General features: G+C 32.2%; 1 protein-coding gene across 1 annotated transcript in view; it reads right to left on the bottom strand.

The window, feature by feature from the left end:
* Positions 1 to 750: 750 nt before the first annotated feature.
* The window catches only part of LOC133190137 (tRNA (guanine-N(7)-)-methyltransferase non-catalytic subunit wdr4-like), a 52,689-nt gene continuing 41,778 nt past the window's right edge, over positions 751 to 11,661 (bottom strand). Inside the window, exons 7-10 of the mRNA XM_061325605.1 lie at positions 6,011 to 6,147; positions 3,620 to 3,815; positions 1,708 to 1,789; positions 751 to 1,363 (exon numbers count right to left, since the gene is read on the bottom strand). Of these exons, the coding sequence (XP_061181589.1) occupies positions 1,212 to 1,363; positions 1,708 to 1,789; positions 3,620 to 3,815; positions 6,011 to 6,147 (567 nt within the window). The 3' untranslated portion in view covers positions 751 to 1,211. The remainder of the gene's footprint in view (positions 1,364 to 1,707; positions 1,790 to 3,619; positions 3,816 to 6,010; positions 6,148 to 11,661) is intronic.

Raw genomic sequence — 11,661 nt, 5'->3', positions numbered from 1 at the left:
CCCACGGTAGACAACTAGTATTCATTATACATGTAGTTCACATTTATGTATGCACAACAAAAACTCATTCTTTGTTAATATACATATACCATAATATTGTACAATCCCAATATTCAAATAAAATACCACTTAAGTTGTAATGCATTTCTTCATGACCAGAGTTTAAAATGGCAGTTACTGAATTTCTAAAACCACTTACTGTTAATCTTAAGTATGAATTTTTATTGTAATACATACATACTCCAATATCAATATCTCAAAACATATGCTATGGAAGGACCCTTAGTGTTAAATCTTTCAATTAAATTTTTATCAAATAATTTAGGAAAAACAGCATCTTATCATTCTCGTACAGTTTCTCCCCTACCCCATTTCAGAACTTTTTCATAAAATTAAATTGTCACAATTTTTCAGTGTGAAATTATAACAAGGGTCAAAATTTCATAAATTAGCATAACTATTAAAATAATTTCGAAAGTAAAGTTATTTTATGTTAAGTCTTTGGTTTTAATAAAGGTTGATTTCCAATGAACCAGTGTTCTAACCTTATTAAAGGTGTAAACTTATTTCAAAATGCCATTTTCAAACAACTTTCCTAGTCTGAACTATTCTAAAATTTATACAGATAAATTTTACATTAAGAATCATGTTGGGGGGGGGGGGGGGGGGCACTTACTCCAGTTATGCAACTTGAGAGAAAATGCATAAATGAAATACACACCAGCAAATATTTTTTTAATGTTTTATTCATTCACTTTTAATTAGACATTTTTATCTTTGATATTTCATTAAAAAATAATTAAGAATATATCCATGTAGTTCAATATACATGTAATTAGGTACATTAAACCACACAAGTAAGATAATCTGACTTCCAAAATGTTTCTCGATTCAAATCAACTTTTTTCCAAATGTTCATTGTGTTGTGTCTCAGATTTTACATTAAATGGGGTTTCTATAATGTCAGTATTTTACTGTAGTTACTAGTTAGAGGGACTAGCAACTGTCCATATAATGATTTCTTGAGGCGTTTTTGAACATGGCTTTTTTCTAGTCCTGTTTTTCCTATTCTCTCTTGGATCTTTATGTTGATTTCCATTTCTTAAGCCTATTTCAAAGTTTCAAAAGTATTCAACTATCTTCAGTAACAGTCTGCATTCATTCTGACACTTATACGAGTTTGCTTGCTATCTGAAGCTGTCTTTCATGTGCTAGCTGGCCTTGGCTTTCTTGGCGAGGGGTTCTGGTGGTTGGTTTTGGGCTTGCTTGATGCGATCTTCCTTTTTCTGAAGGTAAATAGAGTAATTATCTGGTGTCTCCTTCTTCTTATAATCCAATGACAAGTCTGGTGCCATTTCTGAAGCTGAAGTAAAACAATAACTTTGTTAACCTTCCTAATTCTTAAAGCTTTATTATTATATACATGTACTTCAAGATGAGGTTAAACACAAAAGCAATTTAATTTAAAAACTATATTTTATATTCTTGTACTCAGTGGACTTTAGCATTTTTATCAAAATACTGAATATTTTCAGGTACAAAAGCCAAAAATATAATATATATATATATATATATATATATATATATATATATATATATATATATATATATGGATGCACACACACATATGAACCCCAGACTCACATAATATGAGCTGATATTGATATAAACTTTTCTCTAGCTGTTATCCTACTAAGTTTGACAAACCTTTGAAAAATTCCCAGTCCTTATTGAACATGTCTAACACCTTGTTTTCTGCACAAGGATGAGTTGAATCTATCTGTTCCACCTTAAACAAACAATGGATTCGTGATTAATTGGATCCTACTGTTAGAGGTCCTTGAGTTAAAAGTTTATTAAATTGCCCATGTGTTGTTGACAAAGATCTGCTCATCAACACATAAAGCCATCCTGACATTAGTTGTATCCAAATACTTAAATGAGAAATGGTTGACAGTGCTAATCAGAGGAACAGCTTACAATCGTGGATTTAGGAGCAGTGGATAAGAAACTGTTTGGTGACAGATATTTACCTCTTCTTGAGATCAATATTCATGTATCAAACGATGCTAGAAATTCATGTATAATTAACAGCTGGTGCTCTCTTTAACCCTCTATCTTTTGCTCTTGCTTTAAAGTCTTGATGCACATAATTGGTCATTTCTGGATTCAAAATTTTTTAAATTTTGTTCTGAAAAGGATCTTGTACATTTGAAAGGACTGTTGTACATAAATTTATTTTTTTAAAAATCTTTTGAAATGAAATTTCAATCATTCGATCCATAAAACAGAAAATATTTTCTTCCAAGTATGATTGAAATGAAAAAAAAAAAATCCTAGGAAACTGCAGACTGCATATACAATGTACTGAAGTCCAACTTTTACTAAGTGAAGAATATATTTCAATTAAACCCTCTTGAACTACTTCAAATCAATATGGAAACAAAGTCACTCTTTATTTATGCAAGATATCTGGCATGAGTTGCAGGAAGACTCATTACTTTAACTGAGAGTTAACTCACTGGACCTCAAAAATTAACTGTTTTAACTGAAAGATAACAATTAACTCATGCAGCCTTTTGTGCAACTGGACCAAGGAAATACAGTCAAACCTCATTATCTCAAACTTGATGGGACCAAGAAAAAACTTCGAGATATCCAAAGATTTGAGATATCAAGGGTAAATACTTAAAGAATAAGAGGTTAGGACTTCTAAATCACTCCAACATATCCATGGTACCGGGTATTTGAGATATGGGTGTTCGAGATACTGAAGTTCAATTGTACATTATATTTTTCCTGTCTTTCTTTTTCTTTTTCTTTTCTTCTATTTTTTTTTTAAATTCTGAGAAAAATGTCCACAAAAAGAATTAAAACTTTTTCCACAATACTTCAAATGGTGTAATCCATGAATATCTGAAGTTTGCAGCTACACTGAAAAATATGCTAATGAGGATTTACTGAACTTAGAAACAAATTAATCAAAGGTGCAGTTTACATTTTAAGTAATTTTACATTTCAATATATTCATAAAAATGATTTATTTTCCAGTACTATACTTTTATTTGAAAAAAAAAGATGCTGCATTATCATAACAGATCCATGACCAGACAGCTTGTCTAAAATCAATGATTAATCCTGACCTCAGCTGGCATTTTTTTTAACCATTACATGAGTTATGGTTCTTTAAATTCTAAACTGAAAAATGTTGCAAATGGATCCTTTGCTGTTGTGTGTAATTTCATTAACACTATACACACAACAGTAATTAATAATCACAAGATTTTTTTGCAGTTCTTTATCAAATGTTTTTGTACATAGCACTTATAGAGATATATGTACACAGAGTGATTATAAATCAAACTACGAAACATCCTATTATTGCATGTGGACCTAGAACAAGGGATTTGGTGAGTATAGGTACACACAGGTAATGTGTAATTAGGGGTTAATCTAGAAGAAATTTGTAACTCAAAGAATAAATAAATATATATGATGCAACATGAAATGCCATATTTAAGGATAAAATCTCTACAGTCCAATAATTCTAAAAATGATTTAAGCAAATGTCATCTCAACTGGAAAATCATATCCTTATCTAGAGGTTCTACATAATTACCTTTAATTCCCCAGCTGACTGTGTTCTTTGACATGTGTAGACCCGTACTGTGTCCCCCTCCTGCTTCTGTAGTAACCAGAGTTGACCTTTACAGTCAAAAGCTGAGTCCCACACTGCGCTGGTTAGTTGTAAATCCTGAAGGTGACATAACACTCCAGAACCTGGGATCACTGTGTATAACTGTACAATGGGGGAACTGAATAAATAAAGATATTAAAATACTATCTTATATAAATACCGCATGTAGTTGAGAGTAACATTGAAAATTTTCACCCCAAGAAAACCCTTGTCAACCGAGGCACAGCCGAGGTTGACAATGATTTTCAAGGGGTAATTTCAAATTTTCAATGTTACCCTCAACTACATGCTGTATTTATTATATTATACTGAACGTTTTATACAAATAAATATAACACTGAATTGTGTGTGCATAAATTCTGCGTAGTCAATATTTTTGGGAATATCACACATCATCAAGCAATATTGACTGTTGCTACGCTGGAGGGCGTGGTTTCATCATTCAGAGGGCAAAAGTGTTTTTTAACAAATGTTTCTCAATGAATCAGATTCAACTAATTTACATGAAAGTATAATATTATGAACTCTTTCCCAAGAAGAATACAATTATTAATCCATAGATAAAAAATCTTGTGTACTTCATAGATGGCCATTGATAAACAAAATGATTCCATATTTATAAATATGATATGCAGCTTTAGGAATCCAGACAGAAAGACTGAAACTTTGAAAAATGTTTTTTCATTCACTGGGAGACCCAGAAGTTTTCAATGTCAGGCCATCATAAAAAATATCTTTGTTTCTCCTAACCCGACCCTAGAATCTCAAGTTGGGTAGGTAGGTAGGTAAATTATTTTTTTTTTCTGACAGCAGCTTTGAAAATACATTCTGAAATTTAATGGACTTATACCTTTATAAGTAAAGAAAGGTACAAAAGAAAAGCGATTTGTAATTAGATTATCATACAAATGCCACTTAAAAGCAAAGTTTTAGGTAAATTAATACACAACTATATTCAGTTGAACTAGTGAAATATCTCACGCCATGCAAAGTAAATTTATTGAATTCGAATATTTGATAAGACAAGATTCTCAGATACGCAAAGACCGGACATTCAAGTATATTTTTCAAATCGGTGCTTACACATGCAATATACTTATTCAAGGGCCTCGAATTGTGCAGTGGTTTTAGATCATTTCGTTTTGGAGTCCTGAAGTAAGGAGCTAATTCTAAGCCACAGGTTCAAATCCCAATGCGGGACGTTGAGACCGGTCCTTCGAATGATAGCATAAAAACTTAGGTCTAGTGTCGCAGGAGATGCTGGAAGGAAAAAGATCTATCACTGCTCAATGGCCAAAATTAAAGTGTCGATTACAAGTCTAAATTTGGAGACCTTCACTGGGCAAATGTTCAAATGTTTTCATCCCAACAATTCTAAAATGGATTTAAAACAAAGAACAACCAATCTTCAAGGGCCTAAGTAAAAACATAATACATCAGTCTGCATGTATCATGAAGCTGTATCATGATTACCAAAACTATGTGGAAAGAGTATGGAAACAATATTTAATTGAACCAAACCATATATTAATTTGATGAAAATACCATACAATGTCAAAGTCACGAAGTTTAATCCATGAATAAAACTTAAGGCATAAAGAAAGGACATCTGAATTATTTTCACGGGATGAAATATGCAACTGCATACATATTTACAACAACTCCCACGGTCCCGTATAGTAAACGTAGGAACATAGATGAACTGTTTATTAGATCAAAACTCTAATTAAATAATTAAATAATATGTAGTGAAATTGATTGATGTGTTCACAAGGTAACGGGCCCCTCGTCTGCTCTTGAGGCGGGCCTTACCATGCTTACTACGTACCTTAATTTTAAAAGACAGGTTTGTAAATACCACCGAAACACTCTTAGTCATGGTAAATTTTATTAGCAAAATGTTTCAAGAGTGTGGGATGTTAAGAAGCTAAAGGCATAAGGTTGATACGTGGCCGTTTTTTAATAACACGAACTGTGACCACATGTTGTGGCCACCATTTTGTTTCCAAGAAATGCTTGCAAATCACAATTAAGAACAAAATCTGCCTTCTGATAAAAACAAATTTTAATGATATTGTACTATTTTATAAAAGTTGATAAACACTTATTAAAAAAAAATATTTGAATTATCTTATTAAAAAAAACTTTTCAGTCGGTGCAATTTAATTGGGTCGGTCGCGTTAGGGGAAACAAAGGTATTTTTTTATTTTGGCCTCAAAAGATGAATACAGTAATGTATTTCATAAATACAATTTTCTCCATTTTCTCTAGTTTAGTCTTATGAAGTCAATGTCAATGATTTGCTTTACTTACTTGAAGAAAATCACTGATAACAACTTTAAGTTCTTTTCAAAAACTATTTTCTTAATTGCAAGAGTTGTTTCCCCTTTGGAACAAAATGTTTGAGAAAGCACTTGACCATCAACATTCCACACTACCATGCTACCATCCTGTAAAATAGAAAAAAATCAGACTATTAATAATTCTGACTAATAAACATGTTCTGTTTTAAGGGAAAAGGTACCATCATTATCAACACATTTTTTGTTAATATCAGCAGCATTTTTGGAAATTTTGTTTTGCTGTAAAATGTGCTATTATGATAATTCTGCTTGTAACTTAATCATTTGTAATCAATAAGTCTATTTTTTTTTTTTTTATTAGAAGAAAGATTTCTTTACTATGGAATGTATACATGCTTGGATTTGATTTAAATATATTTTATTGTAATAAAATAAACACCTCCTTCCCTGTATTTTGGAGGTAGACATTTTAAAAGGGGATAACGGAGTTTTTCAACAACAAAATCATAAATGAAATAAGATAGTTGTGAATCAAGACACAAAATAACCAATTTTAAAACTTTTTTTTTTTTTACAGAAAATGGTACCGGTACATTGTTTTATGTGAATGCTTTTTAAGGTGCTATATTTTTTTTGTGTGTTTAATGTTACTTTTCTTTAAAGAGGATGAATTTAACATATAAAACTTTTATATATATACAGAAGGATTAAAAATCAGAATTAATCAACTGTACAGTTTATACATAAACTTTATATTCAATATATATAGCATTTTTCCATATGAAAAAATGCAAATGAAAAGATATATAGACATGAGATAGGTAAAATGGTTATATACGGATGTATGCAATATATGTTCATCAACTGAAGTTAAAATACTATTATAAAAATATACTATAATATCAGATCTAATTGAATTAAAAATGTTTTCAAATTTAAAAAAAAATGCAGTTAGATAAAAATAAATTAAAAAAAAATATTTAAAAGCATCATATTGCAATGTATTTGATAATACATGTATTAATAAAATTAATCACAGTCAAAATATTTTTATCATGATATGTAATCACATGAATAGACAAATGATAAAAAATCCTAAATTACTTTGAGTTTGAATGTCTCCCTTTCATTATTTAAGTTAGAAGTATTTGCCCAGATACAGATCAACGTTATGTTCTCGGCACAACTGAGTCAATTCCAGCCATACAGGACTTCATTCCTCCCGCTTTCCAACTCTCCATAGATTCTCATGTTGCTTCACCAGCTCTAGTCAGTTCTCGTTTAAAAAGTTTAAGTATGACTTCATCATATGATTTTCTAGACCAGCGCTGCAGTTCAAAATACAGAGGCAAACACCAAAGATGTGTGTTGGATCTTAAATCCTCAACATCCTCACTTAATGCGTAACAATTGTTCCCTATATCAACAACACAGAGTTATATACGAGAGAGCTTCTCTAGCAGGTTGGACCAAGGATTCTTATATAACATTATTATAAAAAAAAGAGAATATTTTATACTGATTTTAACACAAGCATGTTTTTTAAAACCATTTTTAGAATTGAAATCAGTCTTGAAATAGATAAGGAAACTTTGCTTTGTCTAAATTAAACACACCCGCGTGTGAAGAGTTAACATCCTTTGTAACTATATGCGTAAAAATGTACAGATACATGTAAATTAAAGAGGTTCGTTCCTGAGCTTTTGAGCAGATTTTTGTCTTGACCTCTATTTAAAAAATTCTGCATAATGTTTCAGTTCTTACAATGAATTTGGATTCTACAATGCTAATTAAACTATATTCAATTAAAACCCCATGATTAAATTACCATTAAGTGAAGAACTGTGTTTTGTGGTGGAGTTTTTTTTCTCTCAAGAAAATGATCAAATTTTCTCTTTCCAAATATTTACAGTAATGTTAAGTTTGGGTTCCTATTTTTAATTGCAGCCTGCACACAGAGTTATTTTGTGCAGTGAAATGTTTTATGCTGGTCCTTAATTATATTAAATTAACTTTCATGAATTCTATCATCATATTTGACAAATATAGCAAATATTGTGAAAGACCTGGAAAAAAACCCCCAATTTTAGCTTAAAATTATCACTGTTTTAGTATATATCTAAAAATAACATCACAGACCCCCACTTTTAATTTTCTTTTCTGAATACATAACATAATTTTAACCATTCTGCTTAAATCAGACAAGAGGCCCAGGGGCCACATTGCTCACCTGAGCACTATGGCTAGGAAAAAGCAGAAATCCGTTTAGTCATGAAAGGTTTAAAAGTTTAAATGTAAAAGTTGTTCGGGGGGGGGGGGGGGGGGGGGGGGGGAAGGTCATGAACAAATTTGAATGTACACTATCTGAGGATGCTTCCATTTAAATATGACCAATCATGGCTTTGCTGTTCTTCAGTAGAAGATTTTTAAAGATTTAACCTATGTATGCCTATGTAAAACTTTGATCACCCATTGAGGCCCCACCTGACCCCCAGGGGTCATGTTTGAACAGACTTGAATGTACACTATCTAAGAATGCTTCCATATAAATATGACCAATCATGGCTTTGCTGTTCTTAAGAAATAGTTTTTTTAAAATATTTTTACTATGTGTTCCTATCTAAAACTTTGATCGCCCATTGTGGCCCCACCCTACCCCCGGGGGTCATGATTTGAACAAATTTGAATGTACACTATCTGAGGATGCTTCCATTTAAATATGACCAATCATGGCTTTGCTGTTCTTCAGTAGAAGATTTTTAAAGATTTAACCTATGTATGCCTATGTAAAACTTTGATCACCCATTGAGGCCCCACCTGACCCCCAGGGGTCATGTTTGAACAGACTTGAATGTACACTATCTAAGAATGCTTCCATATAAATATGACCAATCATGGCTTTGCTGTTCTTAAGAAATAGTTTTTTTTAAAGATTTTTACTATGTGTTCCTATCTAAAACTTTGATCGCCCATTGTGGCCCCACCCTACCCCCGGGGGTCATGATTTGAACAAATTTGAATGTACACTATCTGAGGATGCTTCCATGTAAATCTGACTATTCATGGCTTTGCTGTTCTTGAGAAGAAGATTTTAAAGATTTTTCCTATATATTCCTATGTAAAACTTTGATTGCCCTTGTGGCCCCACCCAACCCCCGGGGGTCATGAATTGAACAAACTTGAATCTACACTACCTGAGGATGCTACCATATAAATGTGACCAATCATGGCTTTGCTGTTCTTGAGAAGAAGATTTTTAAAGATTTTTCCTATATATTCCTATATAAAACTTTGATCGCCCATTGTGGCCCCACCCGACCCCCGGGGGTCATGATTTGAACAAACTTGAATCTACACTATCTGAGGATGCTTCCATGTAAATATGACCAATCATGGCTTTACACTACCTGAGGATGCTTCCACATAAGTTTCATATTTTCAAGCACAGTGGTTCTTGAGAAGAAGATTTTTTAATGATGCCATTAATTTTTCACGAATTCTTAATTATCTCCCCTTGGAAGAAGGCTCTTCGTTTGAACAAATTTGAATCCCCTTTACCTAAGGATACTTTATGGCAAGTTTGGTTGAAATTGGCCCAGTGGTTCTGGAGAAGAAGTCGAAAATGTGAAAAGTTTACAGACGGAGAGACAGACAGATGGACAGATGGACTACAGATAAAATGTGATCAGAAAAGCTCACTAAAAAATGTCATTACTTTCAAATGATTTTATTGCTTGTTAGATTTTTAATGCCAGAAAAATGACATTTTTTGAGTGCAGGAAGGTCAAATAATTGACTATGTGAGGTAATTTAAAACTTTTTTATGTTCCCACAAAAAAAAAAAAAACTATTCAAGATGAAAAAAAAGACTCACTGTGTCTGTTCCCATAATTTATTTGGGTAAAAAATATGAGAGGAAAAACTGAGAAAAATTGATTTATGTGTTAGACGTAATTACAGTGCAAAAAGGTTATATTAAGTGCTCCATAGCGCCAAAAGAAGCACAATGACCCCTAACGAAGATTTTTAAAGATTTTTCCTATATATCTCAATGTAAAACTTTGATTCCCCATTGTGGCCCCACCCTACCCTCGGGCTCATAATTTGAACAATTTAGAATCTACAATACTCCAGGATGCTTCCATATAAATTTCAGCTTTCTGGCCCAGTGGTTCTTGAGAAGAAGATTTTTAAAGATTTTTTTGTAAATATTTCAATGTTAAATTTTGATTCCTTACTGTGGCCCCATCCTACCCCCAAGGGTCTTGATGTGAACAACTTAGAATCTACACTACTCCAGGATGCTTCCGTATAAGTTTCAGCTTTTCTGGTCCTGTGGTTCTTTAGAAGAAGATTTTTTAATGACCCCACCTTATTTTTGTCATATCTTGATCATCTTCCCTTGTAAGGAGGCTTGGCTCTTCATTTCAACTGCCCTTCACCCGAGGATGCTTTATACCAACTTTGGTTAAAATTGGCCCCGTGGTTCTTGAGAAGAAGTTGAAAATATGAAAAATCTACAGACAGATGGACAAACGACGGACAACAGGTGATCAGAAAAGCTCACTTGAGCTTTCCGCTCAGGTGAGCTAATAATTATATGCAGCTAGAATAATAGTATACAAGAATAGTCATTTAAATCTACCAGAATGTTGAATATATGAATGTACAATAGAAATAAAATTCATTTTAAGCAATACCGAGTGAAGTGTCAATGATACGAACTTTATAAAATCTCAAAAACTTGTTAGAAAAATCTTTTCTTGCATCAATATGATTAGGACATGAGAAAAAATTGTGATGTGCATCTTCTATCTTCCCTCAAGAGCATAATGGACTAGATATAATGTTACACCCATAAGATCAATATTTAGTGCACAGCTAAGTTGAAGTCTACTGTGCAGTATAATGGGTTTTTTTCCCAAAACTGAAATGCTGTTATTTTTTTACTTTTACTTTTTTTACTTTTAAAAGCAGAGATAAGAAAGATGCTGGGATCTAGAAGGGGGTTCAGGACCACCCATCCCTACCTTTTGGGATTTCAGAATTATCAAATCGTTAAGTAACAAAAAAATTACTTTGGAACCCACTAGAAATCAAAGATCACTGGTAAAATGTACGGAGATTGAATCATATATATAAAGGAAAGCGACTTGTAAGCCCCATCCCATCACCACCACGAAATAGGTAATTAGGATTTGGACAAATTGTTTATTTTTTTGCTTGTCAGATTTCTTTTTAGTGGGTGTGGACTCCCCCCCCCACCCCCCCACCCCAAAAAAAAAATTTAAAAAAAAAAACTCCTGGATGTCCAGTTTATAAAAATTCAATTCATGTACAGAACAATTATGTAATCTTGCTTCAATCAGAGCTTCTGGATGGTTTTTCCAACACAAATATTAATAAAAAAAGTTCTGAAAAATCTTTTTTTCTGTCACTGAAATAGTCAATTACAATTTCACAAAAATATGTAACACAAAACCCACACCTCAATTTCTTTAAATGTTAATTTGTAAATGTTATCAGATTTCAATTCCAAGAAGAGTACATTAAAACTAAATACAATATCTTTTTTTTTTAACATGTGAAGTAAAAAAAAATCATACAGATATCATTTATCGTCCATTTATGAAAATAAATCCTGCAATTATTTCTATATTT

Source organism: Saccostrea echinata, unplaced genomic scaffold, assembly GCF_033153115.1.
Source record: "Saccostrea echinata isolate AGI-Se365-2 ecotype Australia unplaced genomic scaffold, CSIRO_AGI_Sech_v1 ptg000020l, whole genome shotgun sequence".
Lineage (NCBI taxonomy): Eukaryota > Metazoa > Mollusca > Bivalvia > Ostreida > Ostreidae > Saccostrea > Saccostrea echinata.
The sequence above is the reverse complement of the archived record's forward strand: the minus strand, read 5'-3'. Positions and strand labels throughout refer to the sequence as shown.